This window comes from Mastigoproctus giganteus, chromosome 2 (assembly GCF_048544385.1).
Source record: "Mastigoproctus giganteus isolate SK-2022 chromosome 2, ASM4854438v1, whole genome shotgun sequence".
NCBI classification, from domain to species: Eukaryota; Metazoa; Arthropoda; class Arachnida; order Uropygi; family Thelyphonidae; genus Mastigoproctus; species Mastigoproctus giganteus.
The window spans coordinates 202528079-202544585 of NC_143576.1; the positions used below are offsets into that span (position 1 = coordinate 202528079).

Consider the following 16507-nt stretch of genomic DNA (forward strand, 5'->3'; position numbering starts at 1 on the left):
CACTGGCTAAGAGAGCAAAGAATGGGTACAAGGAATTTTTCATGTGTGTAAATACAACGAAGAAGAAAGCTAATCAGATTGAACTGATGTGCACTAGGTGCAGGAAATTCTCAGATAACCCAGCTGATGTTGCGGATGAACAGAATAGGCAGTTTGTGTCAGTCTTTACTGATAAAAGACCCTACGGGCTGTGAAGTGGCTGTGCGAGTGAGGCTGCACCATATGAAATTAGTGATTTCATAATTACAGATGATTATTTATTGGAAAAACTTTTGAGCATAAATACAAGTAATGCTTCCAGAGTTCATGGCATATAACCAGCAGTTTTGAGGGAGACCACTGGAGAGTGTATTGAGCAACTGATGTAAATTATGAAGGCATCTGTGGACTTGGAGGAGATTCCTTTGGAATGGAGAAGTACCAATGTATCACCAATTCATAAATGGTTCTAAGAGTGAAGTTGGTAATTACAGATCAGCTAGTCAGAAGTCAATGGTAAGAAAAATCTTAGAGGCAACGATTAAGAGTGCAATACAGGAACATTTAGATAGATGTGGCATTCTGAAGGACATACAACATGGTTTTATTAAGGGAAATGATGTTTAACTAAGTTAGTAGGTTATTTTGACACAGTTACTCATGAGCTGGATACAGGAAAACAATTCCAACATAGTTTATTTAGGTTTTAGAAAAGCATTTGACTTTGTCACTGATGAGAGGATACTGTATAAACTGGAACATGTTGAGATTACTAGTAAGATTCTAAGAGGGACTGCTAGGTGACTGAAGGGCAGAAGGCAGAGGGTTGTAATTAATGGATATGCTTCAGATCAGTGTAATGTCAGGAACAAGAGTCCCTTAATGATCAGTTCTTGGACCACTGTTGTTTCTCATTTTCATTAGCATTAGTAGAAGCATACAATACAAGAAAGCAAGCTTATGCAACATCAGCCAAAAAAAAACAGGGTGGAAGCTCCCATTTCACCCCTCCATTCGTTCCAAATGCCTGTCCAGCTCAGCCTTAAATTTATTTTGGCTATTAGCTTCCATAACAAAAGACGGAAGTCTGTTCCACCAATCAACTACCCACTGGCTAAAGGCAAATTTCCGCACATATATTCTACAACCATCTTTTCTCAATTTGAATCTGTGCCCCCTCAGGTTCTTAGTCTGAGCAAGAGGAAGAATCCCATCAACATTCAACTTGCTCAACCCTATTCAAGGCCTTATACACCTCAACCAGATCACCTCGCAGGTGCCTACTCTGCAGGTGCTGCAATTTGCACAACTTAAGGGTTTCTTGGCACAACTTAAACCTTTCCAGTCTTGTTGCCCTTCTTTGTACTCATTCTAGCAACTCTACATCCTTCCTAAAATGAAGACCTGTACACAGTACTCTAGGTGTGGCCTGACCATTGCCTTGTATAACAGGATAATCACTTCCCTGTCCCTGCTAGCAAAATTCCTATAATCATTGACAAGACTCCATGATCTACCCTGGCAGCCTGTCTGCACTGCTCAGCAAACTTCATATTTGACTGTACAATTACCCCCAGGTCTTTTTCACTTTCCACTTCCCTGAGTGTAGTACCACAGAGTTGGTACATTTCTCTTCGGTTATCACTACCCATATCCAGTACTTTACATTTGTCAATGTTAAACTTCAGCTGCCACTTCTCAGTCCATTTTCCAAACTTATCTAGATCCAGTTGGAGTAGCATACTGTCTTTACTGTCGTTAACAACCCTGCCAACATTTGTATCTGCAAACTTGGACATTAAACCTGATATATCTTCATCAATATTATTGATAAATATACAAAACAACAATAGGCCCTACACCAAACCCTGGGGAACTCCACTAACAACATTTGTCCACAAAGAGCAGTGTCCATTGATTATCACTCTGTCGTCTCCCACTCAACCATCCCTTTATCCATTGTAGCAACTTACTCTTAATGCCATACCTCTCCAATTTGCACAGCAGTCTTCCATGTGCAACAGTATCAAAAGCTTTCCTGAAATCTAAGTATATGATATCAAAATTATTTTTGGCATTCAGTTCCTTTGTGACCACATCAGAGTATCCAATCAAATTGGTCAGACAAGACCTTCCCCTTTGACAAACCTGCTGTGTCTCAACTATTACTGCAGTCTTCTCTAGATGATCCTGCAATGCTTCTTTAACCAGTGATCCCATTATTTTCCCCAGAACACAAGTTAAACTAACAGTTCTGTAGTTACTTGTGTCACCTTTTGAACCCCCTTTGTGAATTGGCGATACATTTGGACACCTCCAATCCATAGGGACCTCCCCTGAGTCCAAAGAAGCTCTCATAATTATGGCTAAGGGTTTGCTTACTTCCTTTGTGGCCTCCTTTAATATAACTGGATAGATCCCCTCCACCCCAGGTGCCTTCCTTATGTTTAACTGCAACAATTTCTCCTCCACTTTGATCTCAGTTATTACAAAATCACTTAGCTCCCTGTTAGCGTTTGATAAACTTCTGGCACTCCCCTCACTCCCCTCATTGAATGATTACTCATGTGTGAATGTAGATGCAAAATACTCATTCAGTTTGTTGGCTACCTGAGCATGATTATCAATAGCCAATCCATCTATGTTAAACGGTCCAATCTGGTTCATCCCTTTCCTTTTGGAGTTTACATAAGTAAAGAACTCTTTGCTGGTTTTCTTTGCATCCTTTGGCAAAGATTTCTCGTAATCTGCCTTCGTCTGCCTAACTTCCTTTGTGACTTGATTACAGACTAGTTTATACCTGCCACAGGCTTCTGTGTCACCTGATACTTTATATGCATCCCATAATTCTTCTCTGCCACAAGCCTCATTAATTCATCTGACATCCATTTACGCCTAAACCTTGAACAGTATTTCTTAGTTGGAATGAAAAGCCTAGTAGCCTGCAAAATTAAGTCCCTGAAGGCTTCCCATTTAGAATTCAATGTTGGTAACATCATCAGTTGATCCCACTGTACAGAATTTAAAAACTGTCTGAGACCACTGTAGTCATTACGAAAGCAAAAGTCCTTCCCTTTAGCCTTGATGGTAGTTACATCTTAAGTAATTCTCACATCAGTACATTGTGATCACTATCACCCAGTGGTTCCTTTATCTGCAAATTCTTAATGCATAAATAATCACTGCTGATAATCAGATCAAGAGTATTATTCCCTCTTGTTGTCTCTCGAACATGTTGCTGTAGAAAACAGTCATCCAATAAATCCACAAAAGTTTTGCTAGTGTGCGAGTGACCAACCCACAAGTTGCAGTCAATATCTGGAAAGTTAAAATCCCCCATTATAAGACATTCTGATTTACTGGCCCACTCTATTTCCCTGCACAATTGCTCATTATACTCATCAAATTCATTAGGCCTATAACACAAACCTACTCTCATTTTTTCCTTTCCCAGTGCTTATGTCACACCAAACAGACTCAACACTACATTGTCTACTAATAAACACAGCCCATGTATTTACTTGTTCCAATATGACTCCCAGTAGTCCTGGAAATCTCCATTACCTTGATTTCCAGGCTGCTGCTCATTCTAATAGAAGCAGTGCAAAAATCACTTTTGCCTCTGCTTGTGTCCACTGTTAACCTTTCAGTCTAAGTATCCACCCAAGATAGCAGTTTTCTGACCCATCTAACACTGCCTTAATAGCATCAGCAAATATTCTTGCACTCTTTCTATTTAAGTGTACCCCTTCCCTGTAGAAGCAGTCTCTCCTGTCAAGAAGCACAGACCAGGCTGAAAAAAATTCTACCACTTGAGCCTTGCACAATCTCCCCAGGGCCGAATAAATGACAGTTCATAAATGACATCGACGAATCGATAGAAGGTGTGATGTCAAAATTTACAGATAATGTAAGGATTGACAGAGCCTTTAATGATCACTGCCAAGCAGTGTCCTTTCATGATGACTTGAACAGGCTTCAAAGATGGTCAGAGAAGTGGCAGCTATGTTGTAATGCAACTAAATACAAGGTCTTACACTTGGGAAATAGCAATCCCCAAATAAATTATGTACTTGGTGGGACTGAATTAAAAACGCTGGAGGAGGAAAGGGATCTGGGAGTTATGATACAGGCAGATATATAGTTTTCTGAACAGTGTAAACAGGCAGCCAGGAAAGCCCATGGTATCCTATCAATGATTTATCAAACATCATCCTACAGAGATAGAGATGTCATAATCTAACTGTATAGGGCAACTGTAAGACCACATTTTGAATACTGCGTTCGAGTATAGAAATCTCTTCCGAAAAAAAATACATTGAGCTTCTTGAAAGGGTCCAAAGATGGGCAACTCGAATGGTGAGATCCACAAAAGGCCAACTGTACAAGGAAAGACTCCAATTATGTGGTCTACAGAGCTTGGCAACCAGAGGTGCCTGATTGAGGTTTATAAGGTCTCCGTAGCCAAGTGGTCAGGAGCTGGAGTGCAGTAGCACACACACTGAGTAGACCTGGGTTCAAGCCCCAGACTGCTAAATATCTGTCAACCTGCACTGGACCAGCATGGCAGATTAGGGTCCATTTTCCTCAACATTAATTGTTGAGGAGGCTTCCATTGTGCAGTGAAAAATGAATGAAGGTGAAATTTTCATTCTTATAAAGAATTTCAGGGGCCATAAATTTCAAATTACAGAGGTTGAGGTTAAGATTAGAATTAGAAAGTTCTCTTTTAGCCAGAGAGTCATTGATTGCTGGAAAAAGTTTTCTTCACAAGTAGTTGAGGCTGACAGTTTGAATAAATTCAAAGGTCAACTGGATTAGTTACCTGTAAGAGGAGGGAAGCATATAATTTGTATTTTCTTATCTACTCTTTTTTTTTTTTTTTTTTTTTTGTCCTGGTTAAAATTAAAGGCAAATTTCCATCCACCTATTCAACAACTGTCTTTCATCAATTTAAATCTATGCTCCTCTCAGGCACGGAATCTGAGCAAGAGGAAGAATCCCATCAGCACTGAACTTGCTAAAACCATTCAAGACCTTATACACCTCAATCAGATTACCTCGCAGGTGCCTAGTCTCCAGCTGCTGCAATTTGCAGAACTTAAGACTATCTTGGTAACAACAACAACCCTTTGTTGCACTCACTAATCTCGTTTCCCTTCTCTGTACTCATTCTAGCTAGTAGAACAACATCTTTACTAAAATGAGACCTACAGACCTGTATGCAGTACTCAAGGTGTGGCCTGACCATGAGAGCCTATCTGTACTATTCAGAAAACTTCATATCTGACTGCACAATTACCCCAGGTCTTTTTCGTTCTCCACTACCCTGAGGGCAGTACCGCACAGTTGGTACCTCTCAGCCCATCTGCTCAACTTTTTTAGATCCTGTTGCAGTAGTATACCATCCTTACTGTCATTAACAACTCTACCAACCTTTGTATCATCTGCAAACTTGGACATTAAGCATGTTATGCCTTCATCAATATCACTGATAAATATTGAAAACAATAATGGTCCCCAACACTGAACCATGGGGACTCCACTAATAATATTAGTCCATGAAGAGCAGTATCCATTTATTACCACACTGTCTTCTCCCACTCAACCATCCTTTTATCCATTGTAGCAACTTGCCCTTAATGCCATACTGCTCCAACTTGTACGGTAGTCTTCCATGTGCAACAGTATCAAAATCTTTCCTAAAATCCAAGTATATGATATTAAAATTATTTTTTGCCATTATTACTATTATCTACAGAGGTACTGATTTCACTTAATTAGGCCAGTAGCCCTTGTTGACTAGACTCAGTTGTTTTTGTTTAGCTTCTTCAGACAGCCCCAAGTAAAGATAGTCAAAGTAAATATTACTTAGACACTGATTATGGTTCTAAATTTAAATTAAAACCAAATTTTGCATCTTAGAGAAAAGATGCAAAATTTGGTTTTAATTTAAAATTAATATAGTATTCAAATTTTCTCCATAAATTGATTTTAAATGCATAAAATAATTTATTCAATTAAAGTGTTTTCATTAGGTAAATGAGACAGAAAAAAAATTATTTAAATAAATTAAAATTTAAAAAAATCAGAATTTCATAATGAATTTACAATATTTAGCTTATTCACAAACATTTCACATACATCAATCTAGGAATATATATATCTGAAAATTTGCTGCTTTTGATGTCCCTATTGTTGTGTAGCATATAAGGCCATATTAAGCACAAATATTTGCAGCAAGTTAGAATTTATATGTAAATCATACTTTATGTTGCTCAAACCAAGGCTCATTTGTTACCAGTCTTAATCTAAAACCACTGATTATAAAAATGGAAGACAGTCAGTAACATCCACTATTATCAAATAAGTTAATCTATGAACCAAATATGAACTGCACCAGGTATGAAAATAAATTTAATGAAAACAGAAAAAAAGCACATGGTGAAATTAAGGGGATTAAGCAATAAAGGAATTGTGTGAAGAGGTAACAAAAAATTTAATGAAATTATATAAAGTATGAACTGAATAATTACACTGGTCAACAAGCAAAATATTATACCCAATCTTGATTAAATTTATGCTGCTGAACACAAAAATCACATTAAAATTTGTCAATTGGATCTTGTTTTCAAATTACAGGTGGGGGTCTTATATTAGTGAGTTACTCTACATTATCAACTACTGCTCTCAGCAAAACACATGCCAACACCGCAGTTTCAGTATCACCACATTCTTATCACATGATCGGCAACTGTTGGCTCACTCTGCATCACATAAGTTGTTATTGCTTCAACTCTATTGCAATAATAATAGTAGTAGTAGAGGCATTTGATGCAAGAAAGCAAGTGTATGAGTTTATGTAGTATCAGCCAAAATAAAAAATAAAAAAAAAAACATTTCACACATCCATTCCCACTAAAAGTTTGGCCAGTTCCTCCTTCAATTTAAAGCTATCAACTTCCACAATGACAGATGGAAGTTTGTTCCAGCAATAAAGGCAAATTTCCACACATCTATTCTACATCTGTCTTTCCTCAATTTGAATTTATGGCCCCTCAGGTTTGTCATCTGAGCAAACGGAAGAATCCTATCAGAATTCAGCATGCTTAACCCATTCAAGGCCTTGTACACCTCAATCAGATCACCTTGCAGGTGTCTAGTTTACAGCCACTGCAATTTGCAGAACTTAAGCCTTTCTTGGTAAAAGTACCCCTTCATTCCCCTCACCAATCTTGATGCCCTTCTCTGTACACGATCAAGCAACTCTACATCCTTCCAAAATGAGGTCTCCAGACCTGTATACAGTACTCAAACCATGGCCTGACCATTGCCTTATACAAAGGGATAATCACCTCCTTAATCCTTGAATATGGCTAGGTACTGAGTGATTTGTTTTCAGTTAATGGTTATTCTCTGAGATTCATAATTTTTGCACACAGTATTTGTGTCGTGTAAGATTAATATGCCCCATAATTGTGTGAATTGTCTGGATGACCTTCTGTTGCATATGTGGAGAAGTCACGTTAGCTTCAAGAAAGTGCCCCTTAAACTTGAGCCATAAAAAAGGCCTACTTATTGTACTTTAGGTGTAAAGTAGGCGACCAGGACAAGAACTGGGCTCCACACATATGCTGCACTATCTGTTCATCAAACTCAACACATGGGTGAATTGAAAGGGATGTTTTATGCTTTTTGCAGTGCCCATGATATGGAGAGAGCCAATAAATTACGTCACACAGACTGTTACTTCTGTATGGTACCTCCTATTAGAAAAGGGATGACAATGAAGAAAAAGTGAACAGTGGCGTACCCAAATATACCATCTGCAATTCATCCCATGCCTCACGGTAAAATACTACCTATTCCAGAACTACCCGACCATTTTTCAGTATACTTCGATGAAGATGAAGATGAAGACACCAATTAACATCAACTTGATATATACAAAGAAGTACAGCAGTTGTCCATGTCAAGGGATTCACCATTTTGTCCAAACCTTTATCCATCTGAACTACATAACATCACAGAAAGTGAGCTTAATGACCTCATCAGGGATCTCAAACTGCCAAAGAATAAGGCAGAGCTTTTAGTCGAGAGACTACCACAGTGGAATCTTCTAGATCATTCTGTGAAAGTGACATTTTGTACTCAAAATAAAGACTATGATAAATTTATCAAACAGAAGGTGAAGTCACTGCTTGTAAGGATGTTGATGATCTAATGGCAGCAATGAACATGAGGCACATTCCCAAAGAATGGCAACTATTTATAAATGCTTCTAAGGTTAGCCTTAAGGCTGAATTATTACACAATGGAAATATGCTGCCTTCAATACCTCTTGTGTATGCCATCCACAAAAAAGAAACATATGCAAACATGGAGAACATCCTCTTAGGTGTACACTATCAGAAGTATGAGTGGCAGATATGTGGTGATTTAAAGGAAATGCCATTTTATTAAGACTACAAAAGAGTTACACTAAATATTGTTGCTTTCTCTGCAAGTGGGATAGTTGTGCCAAGTATATGCACTACGAGAAGAGGAGTTGGCCTCAATGAAAATTAACACTTGGAATGAAGAACGTAGCATTTGAACCTCTGGTAGACCCAAATAAAAATTTGCTTCCACCACCCCACGTCAAACTGGGGCTCATGAAAAATTATGAAGGCTTTGGAAGTGAATGGTCCTGCATTCACATACTTGCATGAGAAATTCTCAAGACTTAATACAGAGAAGATTAAGACAGGCTTCATTGGTCCACAGATAAGGCAACTTTTCAAAGACAAACAGTTTGAATGTATCCTTAGTGATAGTGAGAAACAATATGGAAAGCTTTTCAAAGTGTTTTGACTGGTTTTCTAGGAAACGTTAAAGACAGCAACTACAGGCAGCTTGTGGAAGATCTCATTACTTCTTACAAAAAACTAGGGTGCAACATGTCATTGAATATGCATTTCTTGCACTCACACCTAGATTTCTTCCCACCAAACTGTGGTGCCATCAGCGACGAACATGGTGAGTACTTCCATCAAGACATTGCAGTGATGGAACAAAGATACAAAAGTATATGGAGTGCTACCATGTTAGCCGATTATTGTTGGAAGGTGAAAAGGGATGCTCCCGAAGCTGAATACAAGCGAAGGGCAAAAAGGTCCCATGTTTGATATAGGTATGTTTGTAGCTACATCTTACTGCCATATAAATAAAAATATACCTTGTATAAATATAAAAAGCTACTTTTTTCGAAAACAAGAGCCAATCTGCCATTTTAAGCACTATTTAAGTGTTTAGCACCCCAAAATCAATAAGGTAAACTTACTTTCATGCCCATAACAAGATATGACCAAAACTTATTTGTTCAGTGTTATCAATGGCAAAAAACTGAATGGCTATGATTTAAATTATGCAAGCCAGACACTGGCTGTGACAATTAATATTACATCTCCACTTACTGGACAAAGTGAGCCTTGGACACATTATGTATATAATGTGTCCAAGGCTCACTTCTCTTATTAATTCCCAAGAATCTCCCAAGAGTAGATTCTTTATGGTTGTTTATCCTAATATTTTCTTTGGTATAAAGGTTTTGATAGTTTTATTAACCTTCTATTTTTTCTCAGGTTTAGGATAGGAGGGGATGCATACCTGATGTTGAACCAGATCAACCTGCTACAATCAAGTTTTCACTAAATGGAAAGTTTTTTCTAGTGTCATTTATCTGCCTGATGGGGTGTTAAAATAGTCTGGGAGGCAGTACTGTTGGCTGCCCCAAGACTTTTGTGATTGTTAGGATAAATTGAAAACTATTAGGAGTATAACTGGAGTGGAGTAGTCCAGGAATGTATTCTAGAGCCTAAAGTAAGAATAAAAAGTCCTATAAACACAGCCAAAATAATTGTTATAAAATGCATACAAAGCATTTTATAACAATTGTCCAAAGTGGGGTCCTTGAACTTACATGCAAACTTTATATTTCTTCTCTGTAATTTTGAAACACACACACAAATATATTATAAATATATGCATATACATTATTTACAAATGAATTTCATACAAATAATGCAGATAGAAGGTGGCACCACAAAGGTAGAAAGGAAGCTACAGTAGGTAGAGGCAGTGGTGGATTTAGCACTTGAGAGGCACAATTCAATTTTGAGGGCCCCCCCCTAAATATTTTTGGTACCACTACAGCGTGCATTCTACGTGCACGTTTTTGCTATAGCACGCGTTCTAGATTTGGTGTTGCGGTTTTAATCATTTTGGTTGCGCAATTCTTTCATACATATTTTAACTAATGTTTAAATGAAAAATTGCACAACTAACCATTAATGATAATACGTATTCTACTGCAGATTCACTTAGTTCGCATAGATATTTCATATAATATGTGGGAATATTCGCATAAGAGTTTACTAACTTCTCATATTAAATTATAGTTTTATTCAGTAACCTTAATAAAGATGAGTGTAAAAATTAAAAATGAAACAATTTCATTTTTTTTCTTCGAGACCTGAGATTTGAGACCCCCTCTATTTAAGAGACCCAGGCGCGCATCTCGTGCACCTGTGCGGAAATCCACCACTGCGTAGAGGTTTCATTTTTAGCTGGCATGCCAGGTGAAAAGAAGCTCAGCAAATCTTAATGTAGAAAGAGTGTAGGATACCACACAAGACTTGGTGTCCAACAGATTTTGGAGCATCTCAACGTTCTGAATGGCTCCAACTGGAACACAATTAGAAATCAGTTTGTCACATCAAAGCTCAATATGAACCATGGAGTTTAAATTTTGCATATGAAGTGTTTTTTTGTCAATGGGAAAGTTGTTCCCATTGAATAAAAATTGGTGGACTGCTGAAATGAACATAAACTAATTTAATAGAAATTTAAAAATTAAAAAAGTGCACACACACACTGGTTGTAGTGAGGAGATAACGTAACTGCCTTGTTACTGCTAGATGTTATACAAGGCTAAATGCACATAGTGAAGAGCAAACATTACATAATCACCATTACTGTGCTTGGATTTTTTTTTTTTTTTAACTCACTCTAATAAAATCAGTTTACAGTTGTTTCAAAGTACACCCATGACAGTTTTACACTAAACAAATAGGAATCAGCTTCCCTATTAAGAATAAAGCAGCTCACAGGCAAAATTTTAACTTAGAAATTAATACCTAAATGGTAATGCTTAATCCGATTTTAACATCAAATTCAACAATTTCAGCTCAAATGTGGCAGAAAAGGTCCAAGTAACAAATAGCCTAAACTTAAAAATAAGTGAATAGACTACTGTGCCTTTTAGCAGAAACACACTGTTACAGTATATATGTGCAAGTGAATTAATAACAGTTGTGTCAGGGTGTGGCAGATGCCCAGAGAAAGCTACTTATGAAATAGTTACCTAGAATAAACTGTATCAGAGTTACCTAGAATAAACTGTATCAATGAAGTCTGGCTGAGGCAGAGCAATGGTCTGGGCTGTTTTTCACAGTTTGGCCTAAGACCACTGGTTGTTCCGGACAAAACAACCTGGACAATAATGCATTAACAAGGTTGTGGCAGTGCATCAAGGAAAATCCATACTTGTATCAGTATAACAACTCTCCAAGTCATACTGCTCACATTGTGATGGACTGGTTTGAAGACATGAGCATCAAAAAGTTCAATTTGCCAGGCCATAGCCCTGACCCCAATCCTACAGGGAATCCCTGGGATGAATCATATTGTCAGGTGTATGTGAGGAGAGACTGCTCAAAACTCAGAGCTGAACTGGTCAATGTTTTGAAGACCAAATTAGAAGAAAATATCTGAGAACATTTACAAAAATAAAAAAGTGGAGAACATTAAAGGTATCCAGATGTTAATGGTAGGGTAGTGTATATAAAGGCATACATTTTTCATTGCAAGCCTTGCTCATAACTTATCTAATTTTTTTATCTCTCATTTGCATCAAATTACTGAATTTTAAACATAACAATGACCACTGATATACCAACTGTAACTATACTAATATGACAACCTTTCTTATTTCTCTCTCTCTATCTCTCTCGTATGTGTGTGTGTGTGTGTGTGTGTGTGTGTGTGACACACACATCAAAAAAGGAGTATACTAACATTTCAGAAAAACTGGTGAAAAAAAACAGTCATAGAAAAATTAAGCAAATAAGAATGATATCAAATTGAGTTACTAGAATAAACAGTATTTTATACCAGACTAACAAAATTACCTCAAGAGAATCTCCTTTAATTATAAGAGCACAGTCACTTTTCCGAGTAAAAGCATTTAATTCAAGATGAGCTTCAGTACGTGACAAAACAGTACGAAAACTGTGAATCTGCTGTGTCCTGGATACCAACCTTGAAGATTTAGCAATGCTTGTTGCTGTCTCTAATTTATCTCCTGTTAACATCCACACCTAGAAAAACATTCATGAATTATCAATTCTTTCTTCTTCAGAAATCATTAATAACATTGTTATGACATTACTATTAAGACTAATCACAATGAAAGAGAATTATACCTTTTAATATTAAAACGATGATAGGTGCTTATCTTTTAAAGTAATTTATGTAATGACTCATAACATTTAATTTTAAATTACAAGTTAACTAATTTGCAGTTTAACTTTTTTCTGCCTGTGTATGCATTTTATGTGTTTATAATCTCAACATACTGTTGAATATTTTTAAATTTAAGAGAAATGATTAATGAATGACTATTAAAACAGTTTTGCTTTCATCAAACCTTCATTGACAATTTTCAAAGGAGAGAAACAAACAAATTAACAATTCATTATTTGAAAGGTTTAAGTGAATGGATGAGAAGATTAGAACACATTAAAAACAGAGGTTTCACTGAATTCAACCAAGAGATGAAATAGGAACAGATTTAAAGAAAAGGTAGAAGTGCACAACAAAAGAAACACTGTACTAGAATGTTTTCATTAAGAGAATCTACTTTGGATGAAATACAGAAGCTAAAGACAAACTGGTGAACATTTCAAGAGAAAGCATCCAAAAGATAGTCGAACCACATAGATGGTTTGACTATTAGCATTAGTAGAGGCATATGATGCAAGAAAGCAAGCTCATGCAGCATCAGCCAAAAAAAAAAAAAAAAAACCCCACTGCCACTTCACTCCTTCGTTCATTCAAAATACCTGTCCAGCTGAGCCTTAAATTTATTTAGGCTATCAACTTCCACGACAAGGGATGGAAGTCTGTTCCACCAACCAACTACCCGCTGGCTAAAAGCAAATTTCCGCAAGTCTATCCTACATCTGTCTTTCCTCAATTTGAATTTATGCCCTCTCAGGTGATTATTCTGAGCAAGAGGCAGTATCCCATCAGCATTGAGCATGCTCAAACCATTCAGGGCTTTGTACACCTCTATCAGATCACCTGGCCGGTGCCTAGTATCCAGACACTGTAATTTGCAAAACTTAAGCCTTTCTTCGTAAGAGCAAACCTTCGTTCCGTTCACTAACCTTGTTGCCCTTCTCTGTACTCGTTCCAGCAGCTCTACATCCTTCTTGAAATGAGTCCTCCAGACCTGTATACAGTACTCAAGGTGTGGCCTGACCATTGCCTTATACAAGGGAATAATCACCTCCTTATCCCTGCTAGAAAAATTCCTGTATATCATTGACAAGACCCCATGCGCTACTCTTGCAGCCCATCTGCACTGCTCAGAGAACTTCATATCTGCCTGCACAATTACCCCCAGGTCCTTTCATTCTCTACCACTGTCAGTGTAGTACCACAGAGTTGATACATTGCTCTTGGATTGCAGTTTCCCATATGTAGTACTTTACATTTGTCAATGTTAAACTTCATTTGCCACCTCTCAGCCATTCTGCTCAACATATCCAGATCCTGTTGCAGCAGCATAGTGTCAGTAGTGTCCTTAACAACCCTGCCAACCTTTGTATCATCTGCAAACTTGGACAGTAAGCTTGATATACCATCATCAATATCATTTATAAATACAGTAAACCCCCGCAATTCGCGGGGGTTGCGTTCCTGAGAAATGCCGCGAATACCAAAAACGCGAATACTGAGTTATGGCTCCCATAGTAATAAAGGGGTTCCGTTCCAAAGTATGAAATATATAAGACAAACTAGTCTAAAATTTTGTCTATGTATGTATTATATGTACCTTCATAATATGACAATGTACATAGACAGTTTGTTTGTTTGTTTAGTTTTTTTTTTAGGAACATTAGCAACTAAGGCCATATTGCTCCGGGATATGCGGTGGTCATTCCCTGACCTTTCCGCATCCTCCGTATTTGGTGGTGACGGGCTTGAACCCCGGTCTAATCAAGAAGCGTGTGCTATGCACTGCTGCTCCTTCCCACCTGGCTACGGAGGCGCCTTACATAGACAGTACATAGTGAAATGCAAGCATATGGCATCGAAATGAAAATAACAAACAATTTAATATTAAATGTAATATTTATTAGAAATTTCAAACAAATCTTTCAATCCAGCGCCTTTGCTAGCTAAAAAACTTATCCCACCAGTGCTATCACCAGTTTCGCTGAAGTGTTGATAAAGGAGTTTTGCCTTTTCACGAATGATGAGTGAACTTAACGGAATTTTATTTTGAGTTCGGTCTTCTATCCACAAATTTAAAGCTTTTTCCATTTTTTCTAATTTAGCATCACGAGTTACAGAGCAAATTTTTGAAGCAATTAGCGCGTTTTCACAGACACTACGGCGGATTTTTTCTTCTGATTTCTTGATTGATCGTACCGTTGACTCATTGATTTTATAATGTTTTGCCACTGAGGAGACACTTTCACCATTAGAAATTTTGTCTAATAACTCAATTTTATTCACTAATGTCCATCACCTTTGATATTTTCACATTTCTCTTGTTATTCGTAGCCATATTTTTGTAGAGGTTAGAAAGAACTTTTCCACCGTTAACACACTGGAAAAAGTGTTTTACACTGCAAAATGGCAGATTTATCATTTTTGTAGGCATATCAATTTATAAATTTATTCAATTTATAAGCATATAAATTAAAAGCAAACAATGAAACCTTCCATGACAAGCGCATAACACATACTGAACAAGGATTAGCGAGAAAAACACCAAAATCGCGATTTTGTCACCCCTCTCCCACGACCCACTGAGCGCTGTTTTGACCGGGAAAGATAATTTTAGCAACGCCCATGTTTTTTTTTATGGCGGAAAATATTCACGGCGCTTTAAAATTCACGTTTTTTTTAGGTTTCATTTTATATTAAATCGGTGATCGCGAATACGCGAAACCGGGAATACAGATACCGCGAATAGCGGGGGTTTACTGTACCAAAAACAATAATGGACCCAACACTGAACCCTGAGGGACTCCACTAATAACATTAGTCCACAATAAGCAGTGTCCATTAATTACCACTCTGTCTTTCCCCCTCGACCACCCCTTTAACAATAGCAGCCATTTGCTTCCAGTGCCACACTGCTCCAATTTGTGCAGCAGTCTTCCATGTGCAACAGTATCAAAAGCCTTTCTAAGATCCAAGTATATAATATCAAAGTTATTCCCTGCATCCAGTTTTTTTTTGTGATTGCATCATAGTATCCAATCAAATTGGTCAAACAAGACTTTCCCTTAACAAAATCATGCTGTGTCCGAGCTATGACAGAAGTCTTGTCTAGATGATCCTGCAGTGCTTCCTTAACGAGTGACCCCATTAATTTAACTGGAACAGAAGTTAAACTCAAAGGGCTATAATTACTTGTAGTAGTAGTAGTGGCACATGATGCAAGAAAGCAAGTGTAGGAGCTTATGCAGCATCAGCCAAAAAAAAAAAAAAAAAAAAAATCACACCATTCCCTCCAAATACCTGTCCAGTTCCTCCTTAAATTTATTTAACCTATCAACTTCCACAACGACAGATGGAAGTTTGTTCCAGCAATTAACCACCCGCTGGCTAAAGGCAAATTTCCGCACATCTATTCTACATCTGTCCTTTCTTAATTTGAACTTATGTCCTCGTAGGTTCGTAATCTGAACAAGTGGAAGGATCCCATCAGAATTCAGCGTGCTCAACCCATTCAAGGCCTTATAGACCTCAATCAGATCACCGCGCAGGTGCCTAGTCTCCAGCCACTGAAATTTGCAGAACTTAGCCCCTCTTGGTAAGAGAATCCCTTCATTCCCCTCACCAATCGTGTTGCTCTTCTCTGTACACGCTCAAGCAAATCTACATCCTTCCTAAAATGAGGCTTCCAGACCTGTACGCAGTACTCAAGGCGTGGCCTGACCATTGCTTTATACAGAGGGACAATCACCTTCTTTTCCCTGCTAGCAAAATTCCTATATATCATTGACAAAACCCCATGACCTGCCCTAGCAGCCTGTCTGCACTGCTCAGAAAACTTCATATCTGACTGCACAATTACTCCCAGGTCTTTTTCATTTTCTACCACCTTAAGTGTAGTACCACACAGTTGGTACGTTTCTCTGGGGTTACTTCTCCCCATATGCAGTACTTTGCATTTGTCAAGGTT

At 37.7% G+C, this 16507-nt stretch overlaps 1 protein-coding gene across 1 annotated transcript in view; it reads right to left on the minus strand.

Moving 5' to 3' along the window:
• LOC150089919 (putative phospholipid-transporting ATPase IIA) overlaps positions 1 to 16507 on the minus strand; it is a 359368-nt gene that overhangs the window by 125230 nt on the left and 217631 nt on the right. Inside the window, exon 18 of the mRNA XM_090368898.1 lies at positions 12210 to 12398. Within this exon, the coding sequence (XP_090225024.1) occupies positions 12210 to 12398 (189 nt within the window). The remainder of the gene's footprint in view (positions 1 to 12209; positions 12399 to 16507) is intronic.